Source organism: Pan paniscus, chromosome 6 (genome assembly GCF_029289425.2).
Source record: "Pan paniscus chromosome 6, NHGRI_mPanPan1-v2.0_pri, whole genome shotgun sequence".
Taxonomy (NCBI): domain Eukaryota; kingdom Metazoa; phylum Chordata; class Mammalia; order Primates; family Hominidae; genus Pan; species Pan paniscus.
This window is the reverse complement of record NC_073255.2, coordinates 95,081,945-95,099,708: the sequence shown is the minus strand read 5'-3', so window position 1 is coordinate 95,099,708 and position 17,764 is coordinate 95,081,945. Positions and strand designations below refer to the sequence as shown.

General features: G+C 40.2%; 2 protein-coding genes across 13 annotated transcripts in view; one reads left to right on the top strand and one right to left on the bottom strand.

The window, feature by feature from the left end:
- The window catches only part of CCDC146 (coiled-coil domain containing 146), a 172,157-nt gene that overhangs the window by 46,264 nt on the left and 108,129 nt on the right, over positions 1-17,764 (bottom strand). For 5 of the 11 annotated variants that reach the window (XM_055114574.1, XM_055114578.1, XM_034964292.2 and 2 more), the window contains 2 exons: positions 11,852-11,934; positions 7,035-7,244 (listed from right to left, as the gene is read on the bottom strand). The exons of 2 other annotated variants lie outside the window; for them this stretch is intronic. In XM_055114574.1, coding sequence (XP_054970549.1) covers positions 7,035-7,244; positions 11,852-11,934 — 293 coding nt within the window. Of the gene's footprint in view, positions 1-6,504; positions 6,624-7,034; positions 7,245-11,851; positions 11,935-17,764 lie in introns of those variants that run through there. 4 more of the 11 variants (XM_063605931.1, XM_055114581.1, XM_055114575.2 and 1 more) reach the window with 3 other exon arrangements.
- The window catches only part of FGL2 (fibrinogen like 2), a 65,518-nt gene that overhangs the window by 10,024 nt on the left and 37,730 nt on the right, over positions 1-17,764 (top strand). For both annotated transcript variants that reach the window (XM_003805271.7, XM_055114587.2), the window contains 2 exons: positions 2,462-2,658; positions 3,215-3,618. The gene's annotated coding sequence lies outside the window, so the exon portion shown is untranslated. The remainder of the gene's footprint in view (positions 1-2,461; positions 2,659-3,214; positions 3,619-17,764) is intronic.

The following is a 17,764-nucleotide window of genomic DNA, read 5'->3' as shown; positions in this document are numbered from 1 at the left end:
AAGCCAGTCATCATTGTAAATTGAGATTAACAAACAAAAGAAATAAAAACATTAGAAAGTACAGACAGTGAATGGGAACATATGGTTTTGTTCACTTATTCATGAGAAAATACAAAAAAAGTTTATACTTTTATTTTAACTAATAAGATGAGAGGACACGATGCTAGAATGACATTTTGGAAATTGCTTCAAATAGCTTGAATGTTCTAAACAAAATGAGTTCGATATAATTGCGTATTTCTTCCAATAACCATATTTTGAACTGTTTTATCGACCAGATTTCCTGAAGAAATCTAGAGATTTTTCATTTTTCTTGCTATTCTGCATTTAATGACTATTAAGTGCCAAAGAAGTCATATGATTTCCCAATATGGAAAGATTTTAAAGTTTGTATTGATCACACTTGGAAAATCATATGAAATAAATGAATACACAGACAATTATGTCCACTGGTTATAACAAATAAGCAGATCCCACTAGCCCATAGATTTAGGAACATGAGCTAAAAGCACATGCACACCAGGTTTTCTCATTTGTATACATTTAAGGGATACAAGTGCAGTTTTGTTACATGGATATATTGCAGTGTGGTGACGTCAGGGCTTTTGGTACAACCATCACTCAAATTATATACATGTATACCCATTAAGTCATTTCTCATCCTTCACCCTCCTTCTGTCCTCCCACCCTTCTAAGTCTCCAGTATCTACTAGTCCACACTCTATGTCCACATGTACACATTACTTAGCTCCCACTTATGAGAACATGTGGTATTTGGCTGTTTGTGAGTTTTTTTCACTTAAGATAATGGCCTTCAGTTCCATCCATGTTACTGCAAAAGACATGATTTCATTTTATGACTGAATAGTATTCCATTGTATATATATGTCACATTTTCTTTATCCAATCTCCTGACAGACACTTAGTTTGATTCCTTATCTTTGCTATTGTGAATAGTGCTGCAATAAACATATGAGTCAGGTATCTTTTGGATATGATTTCTTTTTCTTGGGTATATAGCCAATAGTAGGATTGCCAGATGGATTAGTAGTTCTATTTTTAGTTCTTTGAGAAATATCCATGCTGTTTTCCACAGAGCTTGTACCAATCACATTCCTAGCAACAATGTATAAGTGTTCCCTTTACTCAGCACTCCGCCAACATCTTATTTTTTATCTTTTTAATAATAGCTGTTCTGACTGGTATAAAATGATATATCATTGTGGTTTTAATTTGCATTTCTCTGATTAGTGATGAACTTTTTTCATTTGATTCTTAGCCATTTGTCTTCTTTTGAAAAATGTCTATTTATGTCCTTTGCCTACTTTTTAATGGGATTATGTTATTTTTGACATTTTATTTGCAATAATGTAGATGAATTGTGTAATACATGTGTCACATTGGATTTAATATAGATTAGTTGTCTAGACCACAAATTGAAGCTGAGTTTAGATCTTTAAATAGTTATGCCTTTGCTTTTAGAGCTTGCATATACATTAGTGGTATTTTACTTCCCAGGTATTGATCCTACACCTTGGGCATGCTGCCACCAGGGGGTGGTAGTGTGCTACTATCTTTCGGTTGTAAAGGCAACCTGAGTATTTCTGAGTTTCAAAATGGTGACAGCAAGCTCTTTCACAAGATGTGACTTATGGTCTTTCCTTTAAGTATATTTTTATGTTTAAACAAGCATAAAATGACTAATTCTTTAGGACATTTAAAACTTACATTTCTATGATACATTTTTCTTTTTTTATTAAGAAATACTGACTTATTTCCTCTAAAAGGAATGTATTTTTCTATTTTTAAAGATTATAATCCTACTCCATCACACATGGTTGATCATTTTTATTTTCCCTGTTATCTTTTAGTAAACTTATTTTAAATGTATATGTGTGGTTGAATCCATTTTTACCTAACATTTAATTAAAATATTTTCCTAAGTTGCTAAACAGACTTTATAATAATAGCTATTTTCAAGGTTTTCTACCGGGTAGATATACCATAATAAAATAATCTTAAGTATTATTTATCATATACTGAACATACGGTGTGCCAGGTGCTTTAAATTTATCATATCTAAAATTCACAACCTTGCTAAGTAGGAATTGTGATTTTTGTTGTACAAATGAAGAAACTGAGGAGTTAAGCAACTTTTCCAAAGTCACACAGTCAAAGCTAAACTGACACACAAATACCGCTGTGACTACAGAGGTTCAGTAACAAGGTATTTCTGGAATGCATTATTTAAATATTCCACGTTTTTTGAGAATTCAGATTGCTTCCAATTTTTCACTTTCATAAATATCAATATCTTTATGCATTATATCTTTTTCTCTCCTTTTGGGTTATCACTTTTGCATGGGATTACTGGGGCAAAAACATGCTTCTGTGCCTCCTGGTATGTATTAACTCCTAACCTTTCAAACTTGCATTAAAACTTAAATCTGACATTTTTCAGCTTTCCTGACTAAGGGGTGCTTCAACATCAAAGCTCCTTAGGATTTACTTGCTTTCTAAAGCAACATCAAAAGGCTTTTGGTTTTAAGGATCTATGGGTGAAGAGATAATGCAGGAAGCCCGATATGCTGCCATGTGTGAGAGGCATCATTCACCACAGAAGTAGAAACAGCATGGATGGGTGAAAGTTATAAGAAGGTAGGTTTATAAACAAATCCAACAACCATTTAAGTGTAGGAGCATTTCCAAAGTTGGCATGAGCCTCTGTGGGAGGCTGAGAGCTTCCTGTCACTGGAAGTGTTTATGCATAGACTGATCACTGAGAGGAGACTCAGGTGACTGACCAGTCAGGGCTGAGAACCACCTTTGGAACCCACGGTCCTCTAACTATAATGTGAGTCAGAGTCACATAAGCAAATGTCACCTTGGGTGGGGGCAGTGGGCTGGGGCAAAAATCATAATCATTACTTTTTGGATGGGATCTTCCTTTCAAACAAGTGTCTCAGGTGCTTCTTTTTGAGTAATGAGAAACACATTCAGAGAAACCTGTTCTAACTAAGTTAGTTCTTTTAAGATATTTGTTGCCACAGAAGAGCAAAGATTTTTTTTTTTAAAGTTAAGGTAAAATCTGTTCTAGCTATGAGTTTTTCCTTGTGACTACTCCTGAGTACCTACATGCCTCTTCTGTCACATTCTAATTTTCTGGAATTCCAGATGTGTTGCTAAGATCATTCCTCCTTTCCTTTGTTACCAGATCTGTTGTTTCTTGGTTCCAACTTTGCTATCAGCACTGGACCAAGAATGGAAAACAACTAATAAACCCTGAATGTGCAACAAGGACCACAGGAACCAGCCACGGGAGAGTAAACAGTCACCAAGGTCAGGGTCACGTCAGGACAGCCCTGCACGTGTGCGGCCTGAGTGTTCCCACTCTCCGTGTTCACAGTGCAACAGACAGTGCCAGCTCACCACAGCCTTGTTTCCCCCAACTGACCAAGACTGGTCAGAATGCGTCAGATTTTGCATGAAAGACGCAACGTATTTGCTGTAAAATTTTAGGAATTACTAGAAAACAGGGAAGCCCCAAAAGGTAACACAGTCAAGGCAAGGCAAAGGTTGAAGAGAGTACTGAAAAATCTTTTCAAACTGTTTAGAGAGGTAAGTACTCCTGTTTTGTTTCAAAAAGTAAGTTCAACAGTATTTAATTACTTTATTATGGATTTACAATGTATTAATTTAACTTTAAATAGATTACATATTATTTCCTGAACTGCATACTTATCAAGTCATAAATATTAATCCAGAAACAGAAACTACTGCAACATAGATTTAATTACTAACCAACCAACCAACCAGATAGATTTATTAAAAGATTTATGTTATGTGAACATACACAAAAAAATTGACAAAATTACACAGTAAAATCCTTTCTCTAGAGTATTTGAAAAATATGTTGTTCTTAGTAGTTGCCAATGATTCAGAAGTTCCTGAAGATATTGGGGTGGAGGAGTGCTAGTTATTTGGGCTTCTATTATCTAGAAACTCAATAAGAGTTTGTTGTGCTGGTCTGACAAATATCATCTGTATATGTGGATGAATAGTTTTCTCTCATTAGCTTCATCTCTTTATTTTTATGTAGGGATGGAAATATCTACTTTTTCCAGGGGGAAGGAGGTCAGTGGGAGGGTGTGGAGGGAATTGGTTTCTGTGTCATGTGCAGTCATGTGCTGCTTAACAATGGGAATATATTCTGAGAGACGCGTCGTTAGGCAACTTCATCATTGTGTGAACATCACGGAGTGCACTTACACAAACCTGCGTGGTGTAGCCTACTACACATCTAGGCTATGTGGTAAAGCCTACTGCACCTAGGCTATAGACCTGCATAGCAGGTTACCGGACTGAGTACTGTAGGCAATTGTAACACAATAAGTGTTTGTGTATCTAAACAAAGAATACACACAGTAAAAATATGGCATAAAAGATAAAAAATGGTACACCTGTCTAGGGCACTTACCATGAACGGAGGTTGCAGGACTGGAAGTTGCTCAGGGTGAGTCAGTGGGTGAGTGAGTGAGTGGTGAGTGAATGTGAAGACCTAGGACATTACTTACACTACTGTAGACCTTATAAACACTGTACACTTAGGCTACATTTATAAAAAATATTTTTCTTTGATAATAAATTTACTGTAACTTTTTTACTTTACAAAATTTACTTTTTTCAGCTTTTGACTCATAACACAGCTTAAAATACAAACACATTGTAGAGCTGTGTAAAAATATTTTCTTCCTTTGTATTCTTATTATGTAAGGTTTTTAATTAAATTTCTTTTTACTTTTACATTTTTGTTAAAAACAAAGACATACAGGAGTTCAAGACCACCCTGGCCAAGATGGTGAAATCCCGTCTCTACTAAAAATACAAAAATTAGCTGGGCATGGTGGGGGGCACCTGTAATCCCAGCTACTCGGGAGGCTGAGGCAGAGAATTGCTTGAACCCAGGAAGTGGAGGTTGCAGTGAGCCAAAATTGCACCACTGCACTCCAGCCTGGGCGACAGAGCACGACTCTGTCTCAAAACAAACAACAACAATAACAATAACAAAAACAGACATAAACACACACATTAGCCTAGGCCTACACAGGGTCAGCATCAAAGTCATTATTTTCTGCCTCCACATCTTGTCCCACTGGCAGGTATTTAGGAGCTGTTATCTCCTATAACAATGCCTTTTTCTGGAATACCTCCTGAAGGACCTGCCTGAGGCTGTTTTACAGTTAATATTTTTTTCATAAGTAGAAAGAGTACACTCCAAAATAAAAATAAAATATATCGAATAGTAAATACTAGGCAAAAGTAAATTTTCAGCTTCATTATAATGTTACGGGACCACCACCATATAGACAGTCCATTGTTGACTGAAACACCATTATGTGGTGCATGACTGTGATACTAAATATGTTAAGCCAATGAAATGCATAGCCCTTCATTCTTTACTGGTATTTCTTTTGGCATCACCATTACTTTTATGAAAATAAGCTTGTTCTTGAGCTGTTAATATTTGAGAATGCAAGGGAATCTTCTCAAGCTTAAGAATGATACATTATAAATTCAAAAAGAATACACACTAAACATTTCTGCAAATGTGCATTTTGAATGTTCTTATTCACCGCAGGTCAGTATGCATTGTCTCCTTCCCATCTCAGTGAATAATGTGCCTGTCTATACCTAAAGGGCAACAGTTCTGGTTTTTGTTTTTGTTTTTTTCTCTTGGCAGGAATAGTTGGAAATTTTAAACAATTTAAATATCAACTGACTTATGTTCTTCTTACTCTTTCATGGAAATGTCAAGCATTCATATTTTCAATGCTAATGAACAACCACCAATTGTTTTAATTTCATTATTTTCTCAACTGAAAGAGCACTTACAGAGCGCAGAAATAACTGGGCTTTCTTTTTATATAGAGCTCACTGGTAAGCCTGAAACAAGTTTAGATTGAAAGACAAAAAAACCTCCAATTTTCCCCCCTGAATAGGATCTCTTGATTAAACTGACCTTCTTTATTCACACCCCACCCCCACCCACCACCAGTGAAAAAATAGGCCCCAAAGAGAGGATTTTAAACCCAGGGCTTACAAGGTCTTTGAGAGGTTGCTCAAGTCACTTGCTTATCTCTAGGAAGGACTGAATTATATTTGCACTGTCAGAAGTCCACCTACTCTTAAAAATAGCCAGAGAAAGTTCTGCCACCTTAAATGGTAACAAACTCTAGGAGAAACGGTTTTGCTTTCTCTCCTGTACCCAGGCACAGCACACAGCACACCACAGCAGAAAACTTGAATTGCAGTCATTTTCAAATTCAATCTAAATAGTATGACTTGCTGAACAAACTCCTCCAGTGACTTGCTACTCCATGGGGGGAATGTTAGAAGAGATTTTGAAGATAACATTTCCCCTTTTAGCACTTAATGTCTGCTTTAGTTCACTAAATGACGTCCTCTAAATTTGGATAAGTAAATGTGTCTTCCAAAAGGATATACCTTTTCTCCTTGATCCTGAGGAACAATCTAGTAGTAGGAGATGAAGTTTGCGTATGTGGTCCTGTTGCTGCTCTCTTAGAAGAATAGAGTGAGCCAGATGACATGTGACCCTCAGCTCATGGAGGCTTGTTTGGAAAATGCATGTGGGGAGAAGTGCTCACCATGCAGATGTGTGCTCTGGTACTGCTATAGTCACGGGATGAGGGGGCCACTGCCAGGGCAGGGGAAGGGCAAGGGAATGCTAATAACTGGTTTGGTGGAGTGTGTTCTCTGACTGCAGCTCTCAATGAGATGGCTTTCCTGACATGAAAAACACAGCAGGCATCTCTGTCACCTGAGCTTTTATTCGAGAAGTGTAACTTTCTTGTTCAGGGAATTCCCATTCCATTCTAAGTAATCAAGAGAACTAGGTTTGCAATCATCATCGTACTGCTATCTCCTACTCCTTCAATTACCTCCAACTTAATCTGATTTTTTTCTATTTATGAGGAAAAGACTTTTCAGTGTGCTGGAGAGAACTGTGCACTTACCTATTTAATCTGTACTGATTATGGAACTCTCTTTCCTTCACTGCATTATATTCATTTTGATACTTGAGAAGTTGTTCTCTCATTTTGGAGACCTCCGTGGAGAATGCTTCTGGAAAATTATCAGCTTGCTGCAGGTGAAACTGCTGCTGTTGTATTTGCTCAGTGAAACGTTTGGCATTCTGCAGCAGTTGGACCTCTGACTCTTGTGAGCTGGGTTACATGAAAAACAGAGACTCACGTAATGAGACATGTACACCCTCGGTGGCTCCTGTGGGGGTCTAGTGAGGATAGCTGCTCCCCACTCCTCAGATCAACTCAACTCTGGGACATTTTTGTGCCAAGTCAGTTGACCCTTCATGTCCGTGAGTCCACATCTGTGGATTCAACCAACCACGAGGGAAAATTTTTGTTAAAAAATTGAGTCTGCTTCACCTTTGTGGTATTCTCCTCCAAAACACCTAACTCTGGCCTAAATATGAGAAAAATTCCAAACTGAGAAATGCTCTATAGAATACCTGACTGGCACTCTTAAAACTGTCAACGTGGCCGGGCGCGATGGCTCACGCCTGTAATCCCAGCACTTTGGGAGGCCGAGGCAGGCGGATCACAAGGTCAGGAGATCGAAACCGTTCTGGCTAACACAGTGAAACCCCGTCTCTACTAAAAATACAAAAAATTAGCTGGGCATGGTGGCGGGCACCTGTAGTCCCAGCTACTCGGGAGGCTGAGGCAGGAGAATGGCGTGTACCCAGGAGGCAGAGCTTGCAGTGAGCCGAGATTGAGCCACTGCACTCCTGCCTGGGCGACAGAGTGAGACTCCATCTCAAAAAAAAAAAAAAACCCAAACAAACAAACAAACAAACAAACAAACAAAACAAAAAATGTCAACGTGATTTAAAAAAACAAGGAAAGACTGAGAAATTGTCACAGAGATCAAGGAGAGATGAGGGCTAAATATAGTGGGGTATACTGCATTGGGTCCTGGAACAAAAAAAAGAACATTAGTGGAAAAACTGTTGAAAATCTGGAGTTTAATTAATAGTAATATACGAATGTTAACTTCCTAGTTTTGATGGACCATGGTTATGTAAGATGCTCCCATTAGAGGAAAATGGGTGAAGGATAGACAGGAACTTCGTATATTATTTTTGCAACTTTTCTATGAATCTAAAATTATTCCAAAATAAAATGTTTACTTAAAAATTGTTTATTTACTGAACATGTACAGACTTTTCTTGTCATGATTGCCTAAACAATACAGCATAACAACCATTTACATAGCATTTATATTGTATTAGGTATCACAAGTAATCTAGAAATGATTTAAAGTATACAGGAGGATGTGATTAAGTTACATGCAAATACTATACCATTTTATATCAGGGACTGGAGTATCCATGGATTTTGGTATCTGCAGGAGGTCCTGGAATCAATCCTCCAAGGATACCAAGAGATGACTGTACTATGCTAGGTGCAGGAGGTGAATAAGGCTTAGCTCCTAGCTTCAAGAATCTTACAATCTGGCAGATGCGGAGGAATACCAGATGACAAGTACTACCGCTGGTGTCCAGATCAAGACAGCAGGAGACAACAGAGAAAGGATCACTCAATGGGAATGTGACATTTGAACTTGACTTTGAAGAATGATTATGACTTACTAGAAGGGGATAAATGATACGGAAAGAGGAGGTTTTCCCTTGAACTCCCCAAATAACCCTAGCTCTCTTGAATTCTTGTAACATAATTGTAGGAAAATCTCTCCCCACTTAGTGAACTATGAAAAAACAGAAACTTTTCTAATGGCACTTTATTAGGAAACTAGGAAGAGAAATTCCCATACGCAATTATGAATATAAATTAATTTACAGATTTCTGATTCTAAATTGGACACTGGTTAGAGCTGGATGGACTTGAAGGTCACGGTAGAGGGAGATTCCTACAACCCCAGTTATATTCTATGACCTTGGCCCTATGTAGGGAAAAGGACTAAACATCTGTCAGAGGATGTAGAAAAAGGACATGGTGGAATCTCCAGTATCTTATAGAACTCCTCTATGCTGCAAGCTAGCATCAGCAAGCATCGGCTCCAACCTTACCAGTAGATATGATTCCTATTTCCCAGAAACCCTTATATTAGCTCCCTCTCCTATTTGAAGTAAGCCCTCACCACTTCCTGTTTTAGAGCCAGAGCTCTCTTTTGATGTATGCTCCCCACCAACTGTCCTCACCAAGATAAATCTTCAAGTTCCAGCTCATTTGCAGAGACGCCCAATGACCTGATCAAGCCAATCTCAACTGAAGTTACCTTGTGTCTGCCTCACCTTTGTGATATTCTCAATTCAGTACAGATACATCCATTTTCCCAGGTTTTATAATGTCATTTGCTCAATAGCATCTAGCAAAACATTTACTGGGACATAACACGTTCCAGGCATGATGTTAGGTACCAAATAGCAACAACAATAGCTACAGTGATCCCTCAAATAATTTTCATTAATGAAAGCTGGAATTATTCTCCTATAATTCAATTTCCATGTATGCTAATAAACTTCGTAAATCTAAAGTTATCTGGTCTCCTTAATAGGTCAGGCTTCAGCTATTGAAATTGTAAGCTGTTGGACCAGGCTACAGTGCCTGTTTTTGCATAGAAAGGACAGGGTGGTAGGGTTCCAGCCAGAACACAAATCGCAACTTACCCACATGTATTTAAAACATGATACCAGTAGAAGAGACTTTAACAACTCTTATAACATGGTTTCTATGGAAGACTCATTCAGTTTCAGTTCAATATTTCCAGGCTATATCTGCCCAGCTGTAGTCCTAGCAGCACGAATGAAGAGTCTACTTCATATCTTTCCCACCCATCAGGCATTGGGAGTAGGAGAGAATGGTGAGTATTTGCAATGGCATTAGAGGGAACTAAGTGGTCAAGATGTAAAATGTGGGTAGCAGAAGGGAAGTTAACTGTTTTGCAACACAACCTGGAAGAGGAAGAAATAGTGCCATAGCTGAGGTCCTGCATTGCTACTTGTCATTAGGGGCCAGGGAGCTGAGTTGTGGGCCAGGGGAGGAGGAAGTTAAGTCAAAGCACCCTGCAAATCTCCACTGGGCTCTAGATAAGAGCTATCCAGGCTGGGCACGGTGGCTCACGCCTGTAATCCCAGCACTTTGGGAGGCCGAGGCGTGAGGATCACAAGGTCAGGAGATTGAGACCATCCTGGCTAACCCAGTGAAACCCCGTCTCTACTAAAAATACAAAAAAATTAGCCGGGTGTGGTGGCGGGCTCCTGTAGTCCTAGCTACTCAAGAGGCTGAGGCAGGAGAATGGCGTGAACCTGGGAGGCGGAGCTTGCAGTGAGCCAAGACCAGGCCACTGCACTCCAGCCTGGGTGACAGAGGGAGACTCTGTCTAAAAAAAAAGAAGAGCTATCCAGAGGGCAGGAAACACTGATATTCCTTGAATCTGCAAAGAGGATTGGAGGGATGCCCAGAGAACTGCATGGCATTTCCTCTCAGTTAAGCAGTGTGAAGTATGTTGTAAAAGATTACTCCAGACTTTCCACTTAAAGTCTCAAAATTCCTGAGCCTTGAGAACTCTGAGAACACACTGGCAGGCGTGACCAGCTACGGGGGAATGGAACCTCCATTAGGTGTGGGGGTGAGGACTTGGCTTGGGCTTGAGGATGAGGAACCAAGGCTGGGGGCTTTGGAAGGGTGTGAGGAACCTGGGTGCACTTGAAGTTTGCATAGGAATGCAGCTCTGCTCTTTTCCAAGTTGTTCACTCTTCCCTCATGCTTTTACCTTCAAAGTAGCCAGATATCTCTGGGCAAGATAAGAAGGAGGGGAAGTGATTGGGAATTGCGGGGAGAAGATGGCTGGGGAGTGGCAGCATGGAGTTTCTATCTGTTGCTGTTGCTCCTTGGCTTTTGATGAAGATACAATGCAAGGCCCTGAGACAAGAGGTGGGGGAAGGAAAGAAAGAGGCTTGGGAGTGGTAAAGAATCACAGCACATTAGGGTTTTCCCTCTTTCTTCACTCCCCTGCCCTCTTAATTCCCAGTGGCTAATAGCCAGTGCTCAGGCAGGCTTGCTGGACTCTTCTGTGATAGCCTGTTCTTCTGACCTGTTGCTGATTGGGACTTGTAAGGTGTAAGTAGCTTGTGATATGGGGAGGAGGTGAGAAGTACAGACAGGGTCTCAGCAGACTCAGGCTGGGGTTGTTGGAGAATCTACACCTCTGAGTGATGAACAGACACGGGAGAAGAGTCCTGCAGGTGTGTCCTATGCAGAGACTGTCAGTGTCCCACCAGAATCCTTTTGCCCACCTGCAGCTTTAGTGGACAGTTACCATATGAATCAGCAGCACCTGTGTCCCTCCGCCTGAGAGCTGTCTCTGGCCATCAAAGTTTGCTTGGTTTGTCAAAGCGCAAGCTGGAAGTGCCAAGAGCTAATCTCCCTGGAAGTAATTTGTAATAAATGAGTGGTGGAAACTGGTGGGCAAATATTCCAGTTTCCTCACCCTTCAGTAGGAGAGTGCTGAGGTGAGCCACTCAGAGGCTCCTCTGTGAGGCTGAGCCCCAGTAGCCCATCATATAAACTCGCAGATGTACACGGCCTGATCAAGGCTAGATTCCTTCCTTCCCAGTCGCACTTCCCCACTCTCTCACGATGCTTTCTCGTACCACTTCTCAAACTCCCTGAACGCAAATCCTTGCCTCAGGGTCTGCTTATGGGGGAATGCAAATGAAGACAGGTCTCATCACCAGTAAGAAATTTAAAGGTGATTAATCATGTCTCCATATTGGTAAATTGCATACCTCATCACGGCGTCATGCAGCAAGGTATACTTGGCTTTTAACGCTGCCATTCTGGTTCCAGGAAGTTTTCCCATAGCATGTAACTAGCAAAGAGAACATAAGGTCACTGTTAATCACCATTCTCTTTAGGCTTAAACAGGGGATGGAATGGATATATGGTTATCTTATAAAATCCTCCATTAAACATTAGAGGATACACGAGGCAATGTAGTGTACTGGAAACATGCCAGGTGTTTGGAGAAAATAGTGCTAGTTCTATTCTGCCCCCAGTACATTCTGTGTCCTCAGGCAAGTCTTTTCAACTCCCTAGGCTGTTATTTCTTTGTCTGGAAATTGAGAGGATTGAGTTAAATTCTTCTAACTCTAAAAAAAATTTCAAGGTTTAACAAACAATCTGAATAGTGTAGATTATAGGTTGGCTATTTGTAAGTTGAGAAAATGAATGGTTATTGAACAGCTATTAGAGTATGTGTTGCCCATCAGTTATTTCATTCTTAAAAATGTTGTGAAATAAAGATTATCATCTCCATTTGAAACTAAAGTTTAGAAAAATGATTTGTTCAAGGTTATAGAGCTAGTTAAAGGCAGGGTGAGAATTTAAACCCAAGTGGTTCAGCTCCAAAAACCCACGATCACTCCCCTGTACCGTGATGCCTTTGCCTCTGCTGTCAAAGAAGCATGGAAAGTTTTCCAATGCATAAAGAGGTACTATTTATTCCCATTTTATTTCTAGTTAAAATGACTTTTGATCTGTTTTCTGAGTTAGGTGATAATTAGTTAACAGACATCATAAAACATCATCAAACACTAAAGTTTTACCATCCTAAAATCATAATGCAATGAGCATTTGTATTAGGTTTGACTTCAACTGCTAGTGACAGTATCAAAATAGAACTAAAGAGAATATTTGTGTTTTTCAGCCCTGTTGTTCTTACATTTATTTATTTATTTATTTATTTATTTATTTATTTATTTATTTATGACGGAGTCTCACTCTGTCGTCCAGGCTGGAATGCAGTGGTGCAATCTCGGCTCACTGCAACCTCTGCCTCCTGGGTTTAAGTGATTCTCGTACCTCAGCCTCCCAAGTAGCTGGGACCACAGGGGCGCACCACCACGCCCAGCTAATTTTTTGTATTTTTAGTAGGGATGGGGGTTCACCAAGTTAGCCAGGCTGGTCTTGAACTCCTGACCTCAGGTGATCCACCCGCCTTGGCCTCGCAAAGTGCTGAAATTACAGGCGTGAAAGCCTGGCCCTTACCTCTAAAGTGCTTATTGAATTCATCCACTTTCCTCTTCCTTCCCTGATCCCACTGGCCCAAGTCTCATCATCTCTCAGTTGGACCATTACTAAACCTCCTAACTGCCCTTCTGCCAGGGAGATCTTTTTAAAAATCAGACGAGGTTATGTTATGCTGGGTGCTCAAAACACTTCAAGTGGAATAAAATTCAAGACCCTTGGTATTCAAGACCTTGAGGTCCTGCCTGACCCCAACACCCCCACAGCCTCCTTTCACAACACCCTCTTTAAGCTCCCAGTGCTTCAGTGCTTCTGCCACACTGGCTGCCTTTGATTTCCACAGATGTATGAGTCTCTCTTTTTCTCCAGGGCCTCTGATTAGTCATTCCTTACTCCCCCTACTTCACTCCAAGTCTTTCTTCATGTCTCATCTTAAATATGAATTCATAAGAAGGCCTTTTCTGACTTCCAAATCTAAAGAAGATAACCACGTGTACTTGCTCCTACCTCTAAAGAACGCTGAGCTTCATAACATTACAATCTGGAAGAATAAATTTACTTACATTATTAAAAACATTTTTATACTTCCCCAGCTAGTATATAAGACCTATGAGGAAAGGGCCCAGATTACCTTGTCCTTCACTGTATCCTCAGCCAAAGTATTACTAGAATCCCAGGCACAGTATAATCCCAGGCACAGTATACCCAGGTGCTAGGTAAATTGCTTATATTTGTTAGAAAATGAATGAATGCAGCTATCAAAATGCAAAAGTCTGAGTCTATACAGTGGGGTTTCGTGGTCTTTCTACCCGCATCAGGGTAGAAAAATGTTAAATGCATTATGAAACCATTTCTTCTTTGTGAAAGTGTTGGGGATCTTTCATGAGGGCCATACTATCTGGTGCCAGGCCTGGCTTCCAATCCCTACAACCCTCATTTTTTTTTTAATCTATGGGTGAAATATAGTGAACAAGATCTTTAAGACCTTTGAGGATACTCTACCTGTATCAAATATCTTAAAATCTATTCATATGCCACCTTAAATATAATTTATTTATAACTTTTTTTTTCCCCAGAGATGGATTATCGCTCTGTTGCCCAGGCTGGAGTACAGTGGCGCTATCTTGGCTCACTGCAACCTCTACCTCCCGGGTTCTAGCAATTCTCCTGCCTCAGCCTCCCAAGTAGGTGGGACTACAGGTGCATGCCACCACACCTGGCTAATTTTTTGTATTTTAGTAGAGATGGGGTTTCACCATGTTGCCCAGGCTGGTCTCGAACTCCTGAGCTCAGGCAACCCACCGCCTTGGCCTCCCAAAGTGTTAGGATTACAGGCGTGAGCCACTGCGCCCGGTCTATTTGTAACTTTTTAACTGTTGAGTTGCTGTTGGTAAGTCGACTTAATGTTACATTTTACAGATATTTATTTTGGTTCTGCAGTATTTTTTAGCCAATATATAATTTATTTCATGTTTCAAACATTTTCATTGGTTTCCCAAAGTGTACAGACCATAGTTACTATGGCTTTAAAATCTAATAAGTTAAAAAAAAAAAAAGCCTTTACAAATGGACACACTTAAAGGAGAAAAGTTGCTGGGAAAAGATTATGAAAAGGTAAATATGTGAGTGTGTGTTTGTATGTATATGGGAACAATGAAGACCAACTAGGGGCTAGCCCAGTAACTAGCTAACCAGCCATTTTCTGAAGGTAAACTACTGGGTAAGGTAATTGTGGACTCAAATATTCAAAAAAACAGATAGTATTTAGTTTTGTTCTTAAGCTAAAAAGACCATTACTTCCTACTTAATGCTCCCTGCATAACAAAAACAGAAATGAATATAACATAGGCTCTGCCTTAAGGTAGGCCAAAGTTTGAAGAGACAGATACAAAAAAAAAAAATGACAGAATACTGAAACTACATTCTGCAGTTTTATTTTAAGTAAATGATTGTATTTGGCATTTTGCAATGTTTTAATATTGCAAGTTAAAGCAGGAGTTCCCAGCCCCTGGGCTTTAGGAATTGGGCTGCACAGCAGGAGATGAGCAGCGGGCAAGTGAGCATTACCACCTGAGCTCTGCCTCCTGACAGATCAGCGGTGGCATTAGATTCTCATAGGAGCATAAACCCCATTGTGAAATGTGCGTGTGAGGGATCTAGGTTGTGCACTCCTTATGAGAATGTAATGCCTGATGATCTACGGTGGAACAGTTTCATCCCAAAAGCATTCCTTCTGCCCCACGGAAAAATTGTCTTCCACGAAACTGGTCCCTGGTGTCAAAAAGGTTGGGGGCTGCTGATTTAAAGCAAATAAGTAAAATTATAAATTACAGACCAATCCAGGGGGTGGGTGGGACTTCCAAAATGGTGGGATGAAGAGTTTGATGAATTCTCTCCTTCAAAGAAACATTGATTTGGCCGGGCACTGTGGCTCACGTCTGTAATCCCAGCACTTTAGGAGGCTGAGGCGGGCAGATCACCTGAGGTCGGGAGTTTGAGACCAGCCTGGCCAACATGATGAAACCCCATCTCTACTAAAAATACAAAAAAAATTAGCTGGGCATGGTGGCGCATGCCTGTAGTCCCAGCTACTGGGGAGGCTGAGGCAGGAGAATCGCTTGAACCCCAGAGGCAGAGGTTGCAGTGAGCTGAGATCACGCCACTGCACTCCAGCCTGGGTGACAGAGTGAGAGTCCGTCTAAAAAAAAAAAACAAACAAAAGAAACAAAAGAAGCATTGATTTAACTGGTCAAAATAATCTGAGACAACCATTTAAAGTCTCTGGAAATTGACCTAAGGTTATATAATAAATTGAGAAACACTTATTCAATAAAATCTACTGAAGCTCAGCAAGAAACTGTGGCATTTGAACCATGGGCTGCATCCATCCCTCTAGCTTCAGGTTTCAGAACTATTCTGGGCAGGCTTGCAGCCAGTGAGGTGCCCATGTCCCCCACTTTCCTATTGCTGAGGATCAAGATCTATCCCAGGTGAAGATCTAAGAAACGGTAGCACTCAGCACTCATCCTCCCCTTCTTCCCCACAGGCAGCTGTAGCTGTTCGGTAGTGCCAGTACTAACTCCCTAATGTCCTGCTCTACAGGGAGACCCTGGGCAGGGCAAACAAAACAGATCAGAGTTCCCCATATCCCCAGCTCCTGCTCAGTAACACAGAGGCTCTAACCAGGTTGGGGGCTGAGCAAGCTGTGAGGACTTGCAGCTCTGTAGCCCTGCCTTTGACTTTATTTGGAACAGAGTGTAGGATATTCAAGTCCCAGAGCAATGTAAAAAATAACAGACATAGAGAAACAGATATAATAAGGGCTAACAGAATAGGCTAATAGTTTCGTGATGCTAATAGATGTAGACCAGCAGAAGTTTAACAGAGAAATTGGGACGAGGGACAGTAAAAAAATTCACACTTGATACTGGTGGTCCAGGAGACTGTGGAAAAGCCCATGGCTGTGACCACCCAAGATCAACCAGACAGGGTACTTCCAAGTCAGTCCCTGAGTTAAAAGTGGCAGATATATAAACTCCTCGAACTCCAAAAGTTGTTCCCAAGCCACACACAGACCCAATGGAAAAGGATGAAAACCTTACTGGCTCAGTGGGCTTAAGCGTGACCTCTGACCGATCAGTGACTGACCCAGGGCAACACCCAGGAATTGAAGTTTAAAAACAAAAAAACAAGGAACAACTATCTAAGCAGAGACATCAGAGGCTGCCTACTGCGGGGGAAAAATATACTTCACAGTATTAGTCCAGCCAAGTCACTAAACAAATAAATAGATGAACAACAATAACAAGAACAAAACAGCATCAATAAGCCTGGGAAGGATCAGAATCCAGAGTTGTTACAATATATGACCTAAAATGTCCAATTTACAATGAAAAATTATGAGACTTGCAAGGAAACAAGAAAATATGACCCCCATCCCACATAGTGAGATGCCCAGTTCCTTTCTGCAGAGGAAAAAAAAAAAAAAAAAAACCAACAGGCAGAAACTTTCTTAGGGAGGATGCAGATGTTAGATTTAACAAAGACTTCAAAGAAAATATTATAAATATGTTTGAAGAATGAAAGAAACCATGTTTAAAAAATTAAAGGAGAGTATGATGACAATGCATCAAATAGAGATTGTCAGTAGGAAGAAATTTTTAAGGAGCTACACTGAAATTCCTAAGTAGAAAATCATAATTGAAAAATTCACTGGAGGAGTTCAACAGTAGATTTGAGCAAAAGAATCAATCGGTAAACTTGTAGATCAGTAGAGAAGGCAGTAGTGCCCACTTATTCATGGGGGATGTGCTCCAAGACCCCAGGAGGATCCCTGAATGGATAGTACCAAACCCATTTATGCTAGGCACAAATTTATTTTCCCTTCTTCACAATTCACAGATAAGATTTGTTCTTACTGTAGATCTTAGCAATCTCAGCAAACTTTTTTTTCTTTCCTTATTAAATTGAGAACTTTCACTTTTTCACTTAAAGAAAGCACTTTATGGCTTCTCTTTGGCGTGTCCAAATTGCCACTATCACTGGTCTTGTGCTTTGGGGCCATTATTAAGTAAAATAAGGGTAACTTGAACACAAGCACAGCAATCCTGCAACAGTGGACCTGGTAACTAAGACAGCCACTAAGTGATTAATGGGTGGGTAGCATACACAGT